Raw genomic sequence first — 18,172 nt, 5'->3', positions numbered from 1 at the left:
GGTCTATTTATCATTGTAGGATACATTTCTCTCATAACAACTATGTTCTATATCTTGGGATTCATAGTTACATCCTGGAGGTTGAAATTAAGTATAAAGAGATATTAATTGATATGAATTAATAAGACATTAATTATGTACAGTATTTCATGCTTAAAAATGTCTTTGAGACAAGGCAATTATAAAAGTTCTTATAATAATGCCAGTGGCATTCTTGGTCTTAGTAAAGTCTGGTTGGTCCTTACACAATCAGTGTCAACCAGTTACCAGTTACCTTGCTACCTAGCTCAGGCCTCTGGTCAACATGCTTGCCACTGATGTCAATATTACCCATATTCCCGGCCACTAGCTATATTCCCGGAAATGCAAGTCTGTTTTCCCAATAGCTTTACAGCTACGGGTGTTTAGCATTTTCACCATAATGTGAGTGAACCACTGGGTCCTGCAAAGCAGACACCAGTCAAGTTTGGGGAGATTATTTCTTTATTTAATACTTAAAAACAGCAGCGTGATAAGATTGAAAAGGTCACTGTGGCAGAGGAGTAGCTGTGTGAGGAAACTGAATTACTACATCTCTGATCGCTGAATATAAACTTTTGACATAACGCTCAGCACTTCACTTCTCAGCACAAGTCTTTCTCTAACAGAGGACCATACGTCCTGTCTAGAGATCTGATCCAGTGACTCAAGCCTTGAACAAAACTGTACTTTGTGTCTACTTTGGTCCTCCTGAAGCAGGGTTGCACTACCTACTAGTTACACACAGGGGGCACCAAAAACGGTCCTTAATAGGTGAGGAATCCAGGACGTGATCTTGTGGGGTGTTGCTCCTCCTCAGAGTCCCTCACTCACTGGGCTTTCTCAGTGGCTAGAGTCGCAGCCGCCGCCGCTGCTGCTGCTGCTGCCTCTCTCTCCTGCTGAGCCTCGGCCCTCCAGCGAGCCTTCTTCTCCATGTTCATGGTAATGAGCGATTCGTGATTTTTTGCGCCCTAGGGTAGCAAGCAAAGGGACTGTTATGCTCACTAACAGTGAAACAGGTGTGTGTTTCAACTGTTGATGAATGCCCCGAAGAGCTCAGTCCTTCGAATAGTCTGTTCAAAAGACTTTTGACGGGATCTACTGCAAGTGATATGATCACTGATTAGAAGTGCAGTGTGGACTTTGTTTGCAAAACAAGTTCACATGCTTTTGTACCTATATGGTTTTGGTAAATAGCCGATGCCTTTGTCCAAAACGACATACAAATAACAATACAATAGTTAAATTTAACAGCAAACAATTTTAAGGTTGGTAAGAATACACCAAGGAGAACAGCAATAATAAACAGCAATGTCAATTCACTCAATAGCCTAACGCATAAGAAACACTTAATAAACAAAGTGCATGTTGAACAGATATACCTTTAGACCCCTCTTGAGGAAAAGAGTCTTGAATTTGACCTAGCGTTAATGGCTGGTCAACGTATCAACGTAAATAAAAAATGTAGCAACAAAACAAAAGTAACTAGAAAAAAAGTCCTCATCTATATGGTGCTTTGTATGCATGTTTGCTGTAGGAAGAAGTGTAATGGGGTTTATATTTGTAATAAAGGCAATATCATCTTACCCGTTTTCCCACGATCACCGTTCCCAAACAAGCTAAAATGGTTATAGCCATCATCAGGTATGCGACCTTGACACGTACTTTGTTCCTGGCACCATCAAGCATCTCATACCTACAAAACAAAAAATGCTTTCTAATGCCATGATATGTGAACGGGTTGCAACTGCAAAAAGCATCTGCATCTGCATAAAGGGCTAGTATATGTGGATAAGACTCCAGCAATTTCCTGTTCTTTGATCATCTGCCAGATAACCAGACACTACAGCAATTAACGTCAGAGAGACCTGCTTTGGCCAGCTTTGAGGCCTTACAACAAGGACTCAGAGTGCGCTCGTGATCAACATGTAACTTAATCAAGCCAGTACTGACACCAAAGAGTATAGAAGTACTTCTCTCCTCTATGCCGACACTGGTGTGATGGGAATGTCGATTGCACTGAATCCAAATGAAATTATTCCAAAAATCGACTTAAGAGTCTCTAAGTTGAAGGTGGTCCGGATGATGGTTAATCCTACATGTAAATAGGAAATGGTCACTTACGATACAATCTCAGGAATCTGCTCCTTAGTCTTGAAGCGGCCGGACCATATGAGCATCTTCTGGTCAAAGTTTGACGGCCGGTATCCTGGCAGTTTGAAACCTTGATGTGGTTCTGTGCCACAGATACATCATTGAGTCAATCTTTCCAGACATATACATATATTTATATGAAGGGTTCTTGGTTCACACGCTCTTCAGAAAACACTATGACTGGAGAATCCTCTGGGAAAAGTGTGAACCTTAACCTAGTTTATATAAAAGGGACAGGCAGCCAACACACACACACACACACACACACACACACACACACTGTTTTCAGTAATGTGTCCTCTGAGGATACAATGTCTAAACTCCTTTGAACACATTTTACAGAGACTTTAACGTTGAAGTAAATGTGTAAGGCATAGTTCATGATGATAAATGATATTTAGATCTGCATAATTTGAGACAATTCCATGGAGATTGCAGTCATTATAGGCCTACTTGTTAAGAGATCTTTGGAAATTACTGGAAATTATTGGAAACTTACTGCTCTGTGTTCGGGCGGCTGGCTTCGCCTCTGCGGGTGCCACAGGTGTGGGTTTGTCACACATTTTCCTCTTACAAATATTATCAACAGCCTGACGACGCCATTGCCCTGTAAAACAATTGTTGGGTTATGTCACTCCCAAGACGAATACAAATCTTGAATTTCCCCTTGGGGATCAATAAAGTATCTATCTATCTATCTATCTATCTATCTATCTATCAAAGACAAAGACTTGAGCAGTGTTAACGTTGGCTCGACAATCAAGAGGTAATTTTAGATCACATACACACTTTTCAAAGATATTTGAGAGAGTATATATATTTTTGTGATAAAACACCTTCTGTCTCACCACCACTGACATTGAATCTACATGACTACCTGACAGGTGATGGCGCTAGTTGTAGGATCAATACATTATCATTGAACAGATCATGAAGCCTGATCAAAACTATGAATCTGTCCACCACTAAACAATAGAACTAAAGTATAAAATGAAACACTCCGAATACAATCATGTAAGTAACACTGTTATCGTCGAGATACCCATTAGTCTGTGCAAAACTCTACAAGTCCACAGTAAACAAACTAGTTGGTTGGCTAGCTAGCTAGCTAGCGAGCAGCAGCTTCAACCTGTCAAAACAAAAAAGACACTGTGTACTCACCCAAGAAACTACCGAGGGGACGAGACCTAACGATCGAATTGAGCATCATGATTCAAGTTGAGCGTTTTACAAAGAGTGTGATCGTATTTTTGAAACCATGAAGCCGTTTTAACCTGATGTTACATTCGCAGAAGTTTGACTGCTTCCGCAGTTGAAAGTCAATCAGCACGCAGCAAGTAGTGGAGCAGTTGCTTACATATCAGCAGTGATACTAGGACCCAATGTGACAGACGCGCATAGCAGACGCGGAGAGGAGCCTGTCTCAGATTCAATTACATAATCTGTGTGCGCAGTAGTGACATTCCATATGGCAAAAATAACGATGGCAGACACGTTGGTGTTCAGTTGTTTTGTTAGTGTTTGCTGCAGGTAGGATATATTCACTAGCGCTTAGTTAAATCGAGGAACGTCAAAAATTGCGCTGACTTAAGTAAATGACGAATCATAAGTGCATTCATTCTAGACTATTTTGCCCTTGCTCGCGGAATTAGTCTGGGTCAATGCAAAGTATTTCATCATTTATCAAACGCGCACTATTAATTAAATAAGGTGTGCCGATTTTGTTCAGGCATTCGCCAGGGCAGGTAGTAGTGTCGACGAGCCTTGGACCCTGAAGTCCACAATGGCGGCGCCCGGCGGTACTCTAAACTGTGAGGACTTTTCAATGTTTCAGGTAAAGGTGCATTGAGTTGTATCGCCAACCATTTTGGGAATATATGTGGATGTAGCCATATTTATCATTATCAAACTGGTTTTGCCGAGCTGTCAGGCGTGTTATTTTGCTGCATAACTCCAGTGCAGAATGAGTGACCCTCACTAGTCATTATAGAAGCCTAAGCTAGGTCCAGTCATGCGGATCATTGTGAGCTAACTGTCACAATCACTGTTTCACAATCTGTAGGAGGAGTATGGTGGAGTATGCTTAGCGTTACGTGATGAATCATGTCACAGTTTGGCTATATATATGCACCATGCAGCAAAGACAAAATATGCACCGAGCATAACTGTTAACGTAGCACGTCGAACTCGTCTAACTCTCTGTTTCAAAACATGGTAACTCAAAACTTCTGATCGAGCCTTGACATGTTGCCATATTGGAGATCAGACATTAACCCACTAATGACACTGGAACCGTGGAACCATGCAATTTACTAATGGTTCAAATGCATGGTGAATAGTATTGACACACTTTTAAACATATCTTTATGAACCTTTCAGGAATTCTAAGCTACATTACGCTTGCCTTTTCCCAACAGGAAGTCCTGAAAGCCATGCGAACCCTGGATGACCGTATTGTCCATGCGCTCAACACCACCGTGCCCACTGCATCCTTTTCTGGAAAAGTGGATGCCACCCAGACTTGCAAAGATCTTTATGAATCTGTGCGTTTTTGTTTCTGCATTAGCAACGGAATTGTGTGTGACATGTGTGTCTATATATTTTTCTGTTTGTCTGAGAGAGAGAAAGATTTGGATAAGTGTTAGATTGCAGGGATAAACTTGACTGGGCAAACCCACCCCGATCTGCCGGCGATTGGATTTCGGCCTTCCAGCTCAGGCTGGAAACCTCCACATTTTTGTACCCTGCTTCCATTACAAATCTGTGGGCACCAGTCACACACTGGCTTGTCCATCTAGTCCACTTGGATCGTTAGTCTGATTGGTTGAAGGACTATCCAAATGTGTTCAGTGATTTGAACTGTGCCCGTTGCTCATGCCCCTTATGCAGTAGAAAATACAGAGCAGACTCCATGTCCAAGTGTTCAATCTCAAAAGATTGAGCTTGACTAGTGATATTCAAGAAGAGTAGCCGTGTGCACATCCCACCTTGCAGGTGCAGGACAAATGGAGAGTAGCTTAGGAGAAGAATATAAAGTCCGCAACACTGATAATTGCTCCCGTTTAATGTGAAAAAGCAACGTTTCGACCCTACTGCATCTTCATCAGGCAAATTGCTTTTTCACATTAAACAGGAGCAATTATCAGTGTTGCGGACATTATATTCCTTTCCTTGACTAGTGATAGCCAGGCTAGGAATAAATATTCTCGAAAGGGTCATTGCCCATCGCACTGGTAGCCTATCTAGATGGTGATGTCTCCTAATTGCACCTAAGCAATCATATCAGACCTATTACAGAAAAATGTAAAATGTACAATGTTATTGTGAAAGGGAGAGAGTGGTATTGTTCTCTTAAACCTTGTGTAGCTTAAACACATGGGTTGAAGAGATCAGCGGGTAGGCTTATTTTATTTTTATCATAATGGACTTTCAGGCCTGACTAAACAAATGTTGAGGTTTTGAAAAAGTTTTTGATCTTCCTTGATCTTCCTTTTTCTATCTCTGAGCTCTGAGCCTTGTCCTCTGTGTGTGTGTGTGTGTGTGTGTATGCACTGTATGCACTGTATGTGTTTGTGATTGGGCTGTACAGTATGTTCGAGGGAGCATAACTGTCTGTCATGCATGAACATTTTGTAATAAGATCCTTCAGGTCTTTGTGCATAATGTAACTTGTTGCCCTGCTCAATTTTGCCTGCTTTAGCTAATAGATGCCCATATCAGCAGAGACAAGGCTATAAAGACCTGTATTGCAGAGACTTCAGCTGTGGTGGGAAGACTACGGGAAGAGAGGTCAAAGGATAACGATAACCTGTCACTCATGAAGCAACTCAGGAAAGAGCAAACCAAGGTAGTGCTATTTGTCACCTCTAGGGGGCAGCATGAATTATTTTGGGAATTTTTACAGTGGCACAAATGAGGGGAAAAGCCTTGTGTTTTTTGCTTGCAGCGGCATTTCAGGGATTCATACAATACAGGCATATATTGTAACAGATATGCTTGCTGTACTTTATTTCTTTATGTCTATGTCATCTCCTGAAAGAGATGGAGACATTTACAATTTTGTGTTTGCAGTTAAAACTGATGCAGTCAGAACTGAATGTTGAAGAAGTCGTCAATGACCGAAGCATGAAGGTAAGAGTAAGACTGACTATAATCTCTGCTACATTGCCTCACAGGGCCACTATCCACTACTAATAACCTAAATGATTTTAAACATTTGGATTGCTAAAAGGCACTAAGCGTACTTCAGCCTACTTGATACTGGATAAACTGGTCTGAGGGAACCAATATTTACATGTTGTTTGCATATTCAGAATATATAGACCGTCTGTGGAGTTATGCTGTACAGGTTGCTATTCATACAGAGTTTTTATGATCTGCTTATTCTTCCTTGTCTTTGTTGTGAGTTGGCTTTTAACTTGGCAAACCCGTCATTAAAAGTGGGGGTGGAGAGTGGAATGAGGAAGGAACAAGGGTGTATCACTGGGTGTGTACTGTGTAGCCATTTCAAAGTTAAGTAACCTGACATGTCATCAACCCATCCATCCCTTTGCTGTTGTCATTTCCACAGATTTTTGTTGAAAGGTGCCGAATCCACTACATACCTCCTAAGATCCAGTGAAGATGCCCTTCTCTGGCTGGATAGAGGGAACTACTTCCAGGTCCATGTGTTTTGGTCTGTGGAACAGAACTGGAGTCAAGCTGTGACCGAAGCCTCAAAGACCTCTGAGCCTCCAGGCCGTCCACACCACACCACACTACGCCCGTCAGCCCACACCAACTGCCACAGCCGCCCACCGGTTATCGCCGCGTTGTCTCAGAGGCGCCTGGGCACGCCACCCGTAGTCAACCAACTCTGTTTCTTTTCATACTTCCATGTAAAAAATGTTTTTTAAAAACAAAGAAATGTTTTTCCAGCGGCAGTACAGTGTCTGTGGTTGATTTGAAAATGTTTGAGGATTAAAGGGATAATCTGGAGTGAAATGCACTTTGGATCAATTTTTCGGACTATTGGGAGTACATACGTTGAGTTGACACCAAAATCATGTCATTCGGATGTATTTTGAGAAAGTTCGAGCTCACCGTTTTTAGCCAAAACTAGTTAGCCTGGAAGTGACTCGGGCATGTCCTTTCGCCGCTACAAAACGCTATTTTTATACCTCTTCTACTGTTCCAAACAACACTACACTTACGTGGTAGTGAGTAGAGGATCCCTAAAGCCAAACCGAAGTATCCCCACGTCTTTATGTGGTCGGATAGAGAGTCCAGAATTAATTTAATCGAGTCCGTACCTTTCCGGAAATGTTAATAAAGTGTTGTTAAAACGTTGCTAGCTGCAGCTGCGACATTTCCGGAAAGGTACTGACTCGATTAAATTTATTCTGGACTCTCTATCCGACCACATAAAGACGTGGGGATACATCGGTTTGGCTTTAGGGACCCTCTACTCACTACCACGTAAGTGTAGTGTTGTTTGGAACAGTAGAAGAGGTATAAAAATAGCGTTTTGTAGCGGCGAAAGGACATGCCCGAGTCACTTCCAGGCTAACGAGTTTTGGCTAAAAACGGTGAGCTCGACCTTTCTCAAAATACATCCGAATGACATGATTTTGGTGTCAACTCAACGTATGTACTCCCAATAGTCCGAAAAATTGATCTAAAGTGCATTTCACTCCGGATTATCCCTTTAAGGGCCAATATGAGCATTTTAACCTTCATTTGAGGGTTTTCTGAGAATGAGTCTATGGTCATGTAATGTTGCTCAGGTGTACGTCTACTCACTACAATTTCATGAGCAACATGACCAGCACATATACAGCTCTGGATAAAAATAAGAGACTACTGCACAATTAATTAATTAATTATTGTTCATTTTGAACATTAAGAATATGTCAACTCATTTAAATCTCAACAAGCATAGGATGAGAGCTTTCGAAGAACCAGGCTTCAGAGTACTTCAGACAGGAGACACACCTTTATGTATTTATGTATTTATTTGGGTTTCTGTCTGGATAGTCTGTGATTCTCATTTGAGTAATATGATCAAGTTCTTTCACAACTGTTCATGCAGCAACCACAGTTTGCCACAGTTTGAACAAGCCCCTTCCATTGTTGATCAAAAGCCAGGCCAATCAGGTAGTATTTGAGCTGACAGAGGAACTTGAGCTTGACATATTACCAAGCAAAAGTCCCTCTCAGATGTATACACATTGCATAATGATGAGGCTATGCTATGCATGGTCAAAAAAATAGACCGTGCAAATGGTTGTGCTGTAACAGGGATTTAACCACTCCTTGGTGGGAGATATTAGCAAATAGCCTAACTAGATATCAAGATTTAGAAAAATGTAAAGGATTTGAACTTCAAAATGGTAGATTGTTTGCGATCTAGACCTTGACTATGAACAAATACATGATTCATATATTTATCTCTACTAAAAGATAATAGATAAGCCCTGCATGAGCTGAATGAATGTGAAAATGGGTTGGGTATTCTACCTGGTGCCACACCCTCCTTTACTACAGACCCCAATCACATCTGGTCGAAGTTGAGTTTTAATGCCCACCAATAAATATTCGATTTTCGATTTTTTTTATTGTATTAATTAATCTACACGTTGTAAGGTGTTGGGGTGATGTTTAATAACATTGCTGGAGAGGGCCTCTCAAGCTACTTTCAGTGTCTATATCTGAACATGACACAAATGGTCAGCATCAGTAAGTAGATATTTACGTACAGCAGTTTACCATGCATGTGACCACCAACTCAAACAATTATTCTCATCAAATAGGCAGTTTCAGGAAATACATTACATTCTTGGATGTGTCTGTTTTGTATGAAACATGATTTGGATATTTATGCCATGGTAAAACAAGTTGTGTAACTTGTGACTAAAGTTTGTTACTGTTAATGAAGTTGAAAGTAAGCAAAACCGAAGGCTATGGATAAAGTTATAGAATACAGATCCTTGGGAAACATTATCTTATAGTAGTATAATCGGCTACTCAAGGTTTAGTTATTGGCCCAGACTGCCTTGATCTCATTGTTACTTCAGTCATTCTTCATTGTGTAAAAAAAGTGTGTAAGTTTTAGGGTCATTATAAAATGCTGATAAAGTTGGGCACGTTTTTTTTTATTTGTATAGGTTGTAGTCAACTTGTCATTCCACTATCCGTGCCAACTTGTTCACGTGTAGGGAAAAAAAATGCCTTGAAAGCGTTATACAAGTTGACTATTCACAACTTGTGTAATTCCGGTGTACTTAAGGCCTCTCCCACAGTGAGCTGTACTCACAGAGAGACTGCTTCCATTCTCATATTCCAGAAAAGACAACAGCAGGTAGGACCCCACTAGAGATAGTGTCTCTTCAGACAGTGTGTAAGCTCTCCTGAAGAGTAATGTAAATTGGGATGTATCTGGCTTTGATTATGATGTGTAATGGTATAGTGACTTCAGATAGTTTGTGATGAATGACAGGATGTTTATTCACTCAAAATATATTTGGTACAGTAACTGCTTTACTGTAATTTCCCAACTATTAGCTGCAACTTAAGATACTGTATTCATTTTGCAAAATTTCTTCATTTGAGGTTAGTACATGTGGGGACAGTTAATGCATTATTTTGCTTCTTTTAACTTGCATAAAACACTGTCCTGTGGCTAATACACAGGACATTGCTGTATTTTAGGGGTCTAGTAAAGATGAGTCATCTTAAAAGAAGATCATTCAGAAAACAGTTAAGACTCTTTTGGTTTGTTACAGGCTATTGCAATGGAAGGCCACAGAATTGGACGATTTACAATTATTTTGGCCTCAATGGCCATCTACATCGTTGCAATAGTGTTGAACATCCTTGCAGGACCGGGATTTTGTAAGTTTCAATATGATGACATAAGTCTAATGCTGTAGCCTATGTCTAAATAGTATATCAGTCTTTTTAAATTTTTTACATTATCAGTGTCTTTATACTCATTGGGTGTTTCTCCCCTCAGCGCCATTTACTAATAGCACTGGAAACATATCAGCCAAGTATGACACAGACATCACCCCATCTGGCTGGACATTTTCTATCTGGATTGTCATTTACATCTGGCTGACTTTCATGATGGTCTACATCCTCTGCACTCTATGCCTGCGGTAATATTTGCTATGTGTTACTGTTTGGTCAACATGAAACAAGCACATTTACTATCAAACTGTTAGTTATAACTACAATTGCATTATATCTCTACAGGAATTCCTATGGCTACACTTACTGTAGTCCCCCTGTGTTGCCATATGGATTCTTCATCTCCTTTATAGTGAACATGATTTGTAATATCACATGGCTTCTGCTATGGGACAGAGAGTAAGTTATATTATTATATTACAGCTAATGTTGAAATCAATAAGCATCAAAACATTTTTCTGATAAAAATGGAATGTATGACGTTTTTATATGTCCTTTCTCACAAGGCAAATGATTGCAGCACTGGTGATTATAGCACTGGTAGCCCTGACGAACTACATCATGATATTCTTCTCCTGTCACGGACTGAAAATCTATGGTGCCTGGCTCAACAAATACCACAAGCGTGACCTCTGGCTGATCCGTATTCTGGTGAGTTAGATTGAGAAACTACTCTGATAAAGTGAAGATAGTGAATGTTTTTTGCAAGATTTTTCATTGTTGAAAAAAGGAGCACATACTGTAGGTTTCAGCAGTTCAAAGACATTTGTGTTCCCTCAGGTCCAAAATGGCATTGCGACATACATGACATGGACAACATTGGCCACTCTCATCAACCTCGCTATAGTGATGGACTATGATGGACAGCTGTCTAGAGCAGACGCTGGCACTGTGTGTCTGTCCTTCCTGACCGTATTAATGATCCTCTGGTAAGCATTTCGGAATGTTCAAAGTCAAGCCAAAGCACTAATGAGAAACATGGAGTCTCCCATCAATACATGCTTTCTTCACCTTTACAGGTTTATTCTTGAGAACTCTGTGCTTGACAAATATGTCCGCTACATCCTGACCATCTACCCTGTGATTATTGTTGCTCTGACGGGAAACATTACAAAGAACTACGATCCTGCAGCACCCAGTCGCAATGCAATTTTTATTGGTAGGAGCACTCTGAACATAATATAGTGTATGAATGTACTGTATATGTGCAAATGTGACTCAGTACTGGTATGTACTTTATGATTTGTTGACTTATTTCATTTTTGTTCCTCCAGCTGTGCTCTTGGGTCTGGCATGCCTGCTCTTTGTGCTGAGAGTGCTCTTGGTTGTGTGGAGACACTTCAAACAGCCTTTATACAGAGGAATGAACACCGAAGAGATTATGTCTCCTATCGAGATAGCTGAAAAGCAGAAAAAAATATTTACCTAAGACATACCTGCATGCCATGGTTTTTCGAAGCTAAAATGTGGCTGGTTAGAGTATTTTTTTTTTTTTTTTACTGTTTCTCAGTTTCTATACTGCACTGCATGTACATAATACATTATTTCAAATAAAGACAGATTAAATGTAATTTATGAATTATACCAGAAAAATAACTAATAGTTCACATATTTATATATCTTTTTTTTTGTTTAATGTGCACTAATTGTTATATGATTATAAATATAATACTGGTCAGAACTTTTTAAAGTACTGTGTGTGTGTATGTGTGTGTGTGTGTGTGTGTGTGTGTGTGTGTGTGTGTGTGTGTGTGTGTGTGTGTGTGTGTGTTCTTTTCTTTTAGTTTAGGTTTTTTTTTTTTAAACACCAAGGTTACAGTGGTATGGAATTTCTTTTGTGAAATTAGCCATGCATGGTCCATGATGTGTCTTGTTTTTGTAATAAAAAGGAATACCAAATTATTTAAATATCATGTATGGTGTAAATATTTTTCTATTTACCATGACCCCCATCTATGTACTGTAAGCTAGTTATGGCTTATAGGGATATTGTCATGAGTGCATGACTGGCACACAACCTAGTAGGGTTTCAAAGAACACAGCATACAAATCTATATAGGGTAGTAGATAGTAATATAACAGTTATAGTATAAATTTATGGACCAATAAGATAAAACAAATACTAATATAGGAGTAATAGCAGCAGTGCAAGGATAAGATAAGAAAAGTTAGACTACAGTCCAGTGTGTGGGGTCACCATTGGTCCTGTGGGGAGGGGTACCCTGGCGGGAGTACGTGTTGCACAGAGAGTGAGATAGATAGATAGATAGATAGATAGATAGATAGATAGATACTTTATTGATCCCCAAAGGGAAATTCAATGTCCCAGCAGCTTATGACACCAACACACCAACACACAACATACAATACAATGTAAACAGGAAAATACAAAGCAAATCAAAATACAAATCAACAAATCAACATGACTAAAGGAGCAGTAAAATACTATGGATAAGATGTGCATGAATGTACTGAGGATTGGTACTGTGATCCAGTATGAGGTGTGTGTCAAGTTGGTAGTGCAAATAAGTCCAACAGTGCAACAGTGCAAGATTAAATTCTAGAGACCAGCAATAAATATGTACTGTACAAAATGTAAGCATAGTAATAATAACAGTACTAGTATAAATATATGGGCAATTAAAATAAACCTAACATAGTAATAATATAAGAGTTATAGCAGCATGTGGTATATCCTATCGACCTGTAGGGGTCGCCATCATATGTTAATGAGATGGATAAGGACGAGTGTACAAGGTAGAATGAGAAGAAGAAAGTAAAGGATAAGTTCATACGTATTACTGCTCCGTGTGTTTTACTTACTACTTACAATATAACACAGCAGTGCAAGGATAGTTAGATATGGGTGCAGACATTAGTCATTGGACAAAAAGAGGGTAGACATGTAAGCCATGCCATGTAAGTGTATAAGAGGGTGGAGGTGCAGATATACTATGCATAGGAGTCCAACTCTCCTTTTCCCTTCAGTGAAGCATTGTACAGTTGTATGGCCCTGGGTACAAATTACTTCCTCAGTCTGTCTGTTGTGCATGTCATTGAGCGTAGTCTCCAGCTGATCAAGCTCTTCTGCTGTATGATAGTGCTGTAGAGTGGATGACAGTCATTGTCCAGGATGCTGTGTGTGTAGCTTGTTCAGGGTCCTTTTTTTTTTTTTTTTAAAGGTTATTTTTTGGGCTTTTTATGCCTTTAATTGGACAGGACAGTAGAGAGAATGACAGGAAGCGAGTGGGAGAGAGAGCTGGGGTGGGATCCGGAAAGGACCACGGGGCGGGAATCGAACCCGGGTCGCCGGCGTGCGGTGCAGGTGCCCCAGCCAGTTGCGCCACGGCTGGGGCCGTTCAGGGTCGTTTTGTCTGATACTGAAGTGCTGCACTCCAGATCAGCTCCCACAACAGAGCCAGCCTTCCTTACTAGCCTGTCTTGTCGCCCAGCATCCCTCTTCCTAGTGCTTCCTCCCCAGCATGCCACAGCATAGAAGAGGACGCTGGCAACAACAGACTGGTAAAACATCCAGAGGAGCTTGCTGCAGACATTGAAGGACCGCATCCTCCTCAGGAAGCACAGCCTGCTCTGCCCTTTCTTGTATATTGCTTCAGTGTTGACTGACCAGTCCAGTTTATCGTCCAGATGTACGCCCAGGTACTTGTATGTGTTCACCACCTCCATATTGACCTCCTCAATGGTGACTGGCAGCAGAGCAGGCTTAGACCTCCTGAAATCTACCACCATCTCCTTGGTCTTGGCCGTGTTGAGTTGTAGGTGGTTGAGTCTGCACCATTGCACAAAGTCCCCTCCACCAGGCTCCTGCCCATCCCTGATACATCCCACAATTGTAGTATCGTCTGAAAACTTCTGCATGTGGCATGACTCCGTGTTGTAGCAGAAGTCAGACGTGTACAGGGTGAACAGGACTGGAGAGAGCACTGTTCCCTGTGGAGCACCTGTGCTGCTGATTACAGTGTTGGAGAGGCAGTCCTTCAGTCTGACAGACTGTGGCCGCTCTGTCAGGTAGTTTGGGGCAGCCGTGGTGTACTGGTTAGCGCATCGGGCTTGTAACCGGAGGGTTGCCGGTTCGATCCCCGACCAGTCTGAAGTGCCCTTGAGCAAGGCACCTAACCCCTCACTGATCCCCGAGCGCCGCTGGTTGGGCAGGCAGCTCACTGCTCTGGGTTGTGTGATTCACCTCACTGTGTGTTCACTGTGTGCTGTGTGTTCACTAATTCGGTTAAATTGGGTTAAATGCAGAGAACTGAATTTCCCTCACGGGATCAAAAAAGTATATATTCTATTCTATTCTATTCTATTCTAGTCTGCAATTCAGGATACTAGGTGAGCATCCACACCCATCTGCAGGAGCTTGTCACTCAGTCTGGGAGGTTGGATGTTGTTAAAAGCACTAGAGAAGTCAAAGAACATGATTCTCACAGCACTTTTCCCCTTGTTCAGGTGAGAGTGTGTCCTGTGTAGGAGGTATGAGATGGCATCGTCGACGCCCACTTACTCCTGGTATGCAAACTGTAACGGATCTAGTGCATGGCGCACCTGTGGCCTAAGTATCCCTAGAACCAGTCTCTCCAAGGTCTTCATCAGGTGTGATGTGAGAGCGACTGGCCTGAAGTCATTCAGCTCACGTGGATGTGGTTTCTTGGGGACGGGGATAAGACATGATGTCTTCCACAGTGTTGGGACTCTCCTGAGACGTAGACTTTGGTTGAAGCTATGCTCCAGTGGCTCTCCCAGTTCAGCAGCACAGGCCTTGACCCAGCTGCTTTCCTGGGATGGAGTTTCTTCAGTTGTCCTCTAACTTGATCTGCCGTTATGATGAGGGGGGAGGGGAGGGGAGGTGGTGCGGTGTAACCATGGTCTTGGTCACTCCGGGGGGGAGGGGAGGAGGGGACGTGCTGCACTGGGGGTGAGGGGGGAGGTGTGAATTGGGCAGTTAAGCTAGCAAGAGCAGTGTCCGTAGTTGATGGTGCTGGTGATGGTGATGGTGGACCACCATTGTCCACTGAAGCAGGGCAATCAAACCTGTTGTAAAACTGGTTTAGCTAGTTCGCCCTGTCCAAATCTCCCACCACAGAGCTGCTGCTTTTCCTCAGGCCAGTGATGGCCTTCATTCCATCCCAGACCTCCTTCATGTTGTTCTCCGCCAACTTCTGTTCCACCTTCTTCCTGTAATCCTCCTTGGCCTCTTTCAACCTGACTTTGAGTTCCCCCTGCACTTGCCTCAGCTCTGCCTGGTTCCCCTCTTTGAAAGCCATCTTTTTCCTATTTAGAAGGGTGAGATGATGTCATGTCATGTTTGAGAGGGGAGGTGTGAATTGGGCAGTTAAGCAAGCAAGAGCAGTGTCCGGGGGTGTTTGACAGACCACGTCCATTGAAGTTGGAGCATGATACAGTCAGTGGTTTAACTGGTTTGCCCTGTCTAGATATCCCTCCACAGAGCTGCTAGCCTACTCTTCCCCAGGTCAGTGATGGTCTTCATTCCATCCCAGACCTCCTTCGTATTGTTCTCCAACAGCTTTAAATATTGAGGCCATGCATGCATCCCCTAGGGTCCTTATCCTCACATTGCTTTAGCTGCATTGGCTGCATCTGTGGTAAGCTAATCAAGAGATATGTGATATGGATCACAATGGTCAATCAAGTGCTATCACTTATTGAGAATAATACATATTCCTCACCACTAGAGGGAAACATAGACTTGTGTAAATCACACATAATGAGGGGAATAGTCAAAGGCACATTATTTCAACAAGATCGTAAGTTAACATTAAATACACACACATACAACTAAAAAAGTTCTACAAATATGTGCTTAAAGTGCTCATTGTGCTGCCTAACCGCTTGTGGTATAAAGGAGAGAGCATAGGCCTACTGCACACTGCATTCCATAACCTTTGTTGCCCAAACAAGTATGAGGAGGGTGACAAGAGTCCTGCGTAATTTTAGCTGTCATTTTCTCCAGGCGGTCATATATACTTTGTCCATTGTTGTGAGCCTAGCCATTTTTCCTGCCGTTTGGCCAGTTTATCAATCCTATTAATATCAGTAAGCTCCATATTCCCTCCCACTCCCACAACACTGTAGCTCTTAGCCTACATGTCACAGATATAGCAAACATTTTATTGCATCAGAATTAACATTTAAAGACTGCAACGTCCTCTTACAGAACAGGAGTGGACTCAATTTGTCTAGCAAGTAACATGTGAAATATGATTAGTATGTCAGCAATCATTAGAAACAATACCCATATTTGTCTGTGTTTGCTCTTTCTACAGTTGCCCCTTTAATTTCTGCCTTATTTGCTCTCTTTTTTCTTCTAAAGTCAATTTTTTCTTCTAAAGTCAATATAATTTTTTTGTTTTCTTGACATTGAGCTCCTGCGGCTATTCTTGTCCTGTTCAGTTAGATAGTATGGCGGTGTCTTCAGCAAATTTCACTATTTGACAACTTGAGTGCTGTGGGTGGTATTCTGCTGTGTAAATAAATAAGAAAGGTGATAGAACTGTACCTTGGGGAGAACCTGTATTCCTGTGTTCAACTTGACACATTTTATTCTGTTCTCTAAACAATGTAAGATAAAAAACTGAACACCCCTGGTACCTTCATGCTTATGAGCTTTTCAATCATATGTGGTTAAATAGTATTGAAAACTGATCTATAGATTATACAATTTTGGTGTCCAGGTGTGTATAAATACAGTCAAGTTTAAAAACAATAGCACCTGTCCCTCTTCCTTTCTGGTATGCAAACTGGCAGGGATCAAGGCATTTCTCCATATGTGAATTTAAGTCATTCAAAATTGCACACTTGGATGACTTACTTGAGGGCCACCTAGGTGTAAGCCCATCAGGACCGGCTGCTTTGGTGGCCTTTCTAAACATAGACTGCATGCTCATTAGTTTGTAGGGTATATTCCTCTGTGATTAACTGCTCTCTAAGACCATAGTTCTTATCTTAAAAAAGGCCATTTTATCATATTTATTAAGTTATTCCATTAGAGTTTATTCCATTTATTCCCTAGAGCCATGTAGTTGGTTCCTCTCAGGCTTCCCTTTGCCTCCACTCATGGCTTCATACCTTGTACACCTTTTTTCCATGTCATTCTCTTTCATGAGGACGCTTATGCAATGATAAGACACATCCTGGCAACCACAGATCATGTTGACATTAAGCAGGATTGTGCCTCAACCTACAGACATCCTCTCTGGGCAAAGTTTACGTTTTATTATGCCCGCCATAAATATTTCCCTGGAGATACAACTTAAATACATGACCATTTTCCCAACGTCTCTCAGAACATACACTAATGTTTTTAATTCAGGTGTAGATTAATGTAGCCTATGGTTTGTCAGATATAATCCACTCCACACCAAAAATATTAAATAATATTTATCACCCTTTCAACTTGCATCAAATTCACAAAAAAAGAGTTTGCAATCATGATCCATTGCACTGAATAGAGAGGACTAGGAAGTACAATATATTTGTCACTGGCTAAGCTGTTGAGGAATCATTTTCAATCAGATATTGTGAATGTGGCTCTTCTTTATACCTCAGGCTACATACAGAAAGTGGAGTCAAGAGGAATGTAACCCCATTTGTTTCAGGTTGACATTGGACACGGCACACAGGTATCTGAACCAAGAGTAAAACTGTCACTAGGTGTCAGGTTGTAGATGGTAAGGAAGTGATTCTCCTCTGGTTAGCTCATGGCACTCTTGCCTCAATGTGTTGCTTATTCAGTATCTTTCTCAGACTCACGTTTAGTGAACATTTACGATGGAATAGGTGTGGTCACCTCCCAAGAACTCAAACAAACCACAACTTATATAGGTCTCAGCCAGGGGTTTGATGATGACACTATTCAACATGGTGACGATACACGGCCGGTGATGGTCTAAGGTGAATTTTTCTAAAGAAAGAACTAGTAGTAGTTAATCAGCACCCTATAGGATGTAGGATATAGCCTACAAAGTAATGGGCTTGAGGTCTGTTAAAGGTGAATCCAGGTGAACCAGCAAGG

At 41.4% G+C, this 18,172-nt stretch overlaps 3 protein-coding genes across 5 annotated transcripts; 2 read left to right on the top strand and 1 right to left on the bottom strand.

Annotated features, from left to right (window-relative positions):
* Positions 1–446: 446 nt before the first annotated feature.
* fam162a (family with sequence similarity 162 member A) lies at positions 447–3,552 on the bottom strand. Its single transcript, XM_062521598.1, has 5 exons — positions 3,334–3,552; positions 2,672–2,779; positions 2,143–2,254; positions 1,606–1,714; positions 447–989 (listed from the first exon to the last, which is right to left on the bottom strand). The coding sequence occupies exons 1-5, from the start codon at positions 3,380–3,382 to the stop codon at positions 849–851; spliced, it is 519 nt and encodes a 172-aa protein (XP_062377582.1). The 5' UTR covers positions 3,383–3,552; the 3' UTR covers positions 447–848.
* Positions 3,553–3,575: 23 nt separating this feature from the next.
* mix23 (mitochondrial matrix import factor 23) lies at positions 3,576–7,094 on the top strand. 2 transcript variants are annotated; one of them, XM_062521602.1, is made up of 6 exons: positions 3,576–3,702; positions 3,902–4,006; positions 4,590–4,715; positions 5,873–6,019; positions 6,244–6,303; positions 6,743–7,094. In XM_062521602.1, exons 2-6 carry the CDS (start codon positions 3,956–3,958, stop codon positions 6,791–6,793), a joined length of 435 nt encoding a protein of 144 aa, XP_062377586.1. In that variant the 5' UTR covers positions 3,576–3,702; positions 3,902–3,955; the 3' UTR covers positions 6,794–7,094. The 2 variants fall into 2 exon arrangements, with proteins under 2 accessions (XP_062377586.1, XP_062377585.1); XM_062521601.1 differs by lacking the exon at positions 3,576–3,702 and having other exon boundaries at positions 3,874–4,006.
* Positions 7,095–7,821: 727 nt separating this feature from the next.
* Positions 7,822–11,965, top strand: LOC134066305 (uncharacterized). 2 transcript variants are annotated; one of them, XM_062521595.1, is made up of 8 exons: positions 7,822–9,511; positions 9,936–10,044; positions 10,166–10,310; positions 10,408–10,521; positions 10,629–10,773; positions 10,903–11,051; positions 11,142–11,281; positions 11,397–11,965. In XM_062521595.1, the coding sequence occupies exons 1-8, from the start codon at positions 9,278–9,280 to the stop codon at positions 11,549–11,551; spliced, it is 1,191 nt and encodes a 396-aa protein (XP_062377579.1). In that variant the 5' UTR covers positions 7,822–9,277; the 3' UTR covers positions 11,552–11,965. The 2 variants fall into 2 exon arrangements, with proteins under 2 accessions (XP_062377579.1, XP_062377580.1); XM_062521596.1 differs by lacking the exon at positions 7,822–9,511 and having other exon boundaries at positions 9,723–10,044.
* Positions 11,966–18,172: the final 6,207 nt, after the last annotated feature.

This window comes from Sardina pilchardus, chromosome 19, assembly GCF_963854185.1.
Source record: "Sardina pilchardus chromosome 19, fSarPil1.1, whole genome shotgun sequence".
Classification (NCBI taxonomy): Eukaryota; Metazoa; Chordata; class Actinopteri; order Clupeiformes; family Clupeidae; genus Sardina; species Sardina pilchardus.
The sequence above is the reverse complement of the archived record's forward strand: the minus strand, read 5'-3'. Positions and strand labels throughout refer to the sequence as shown.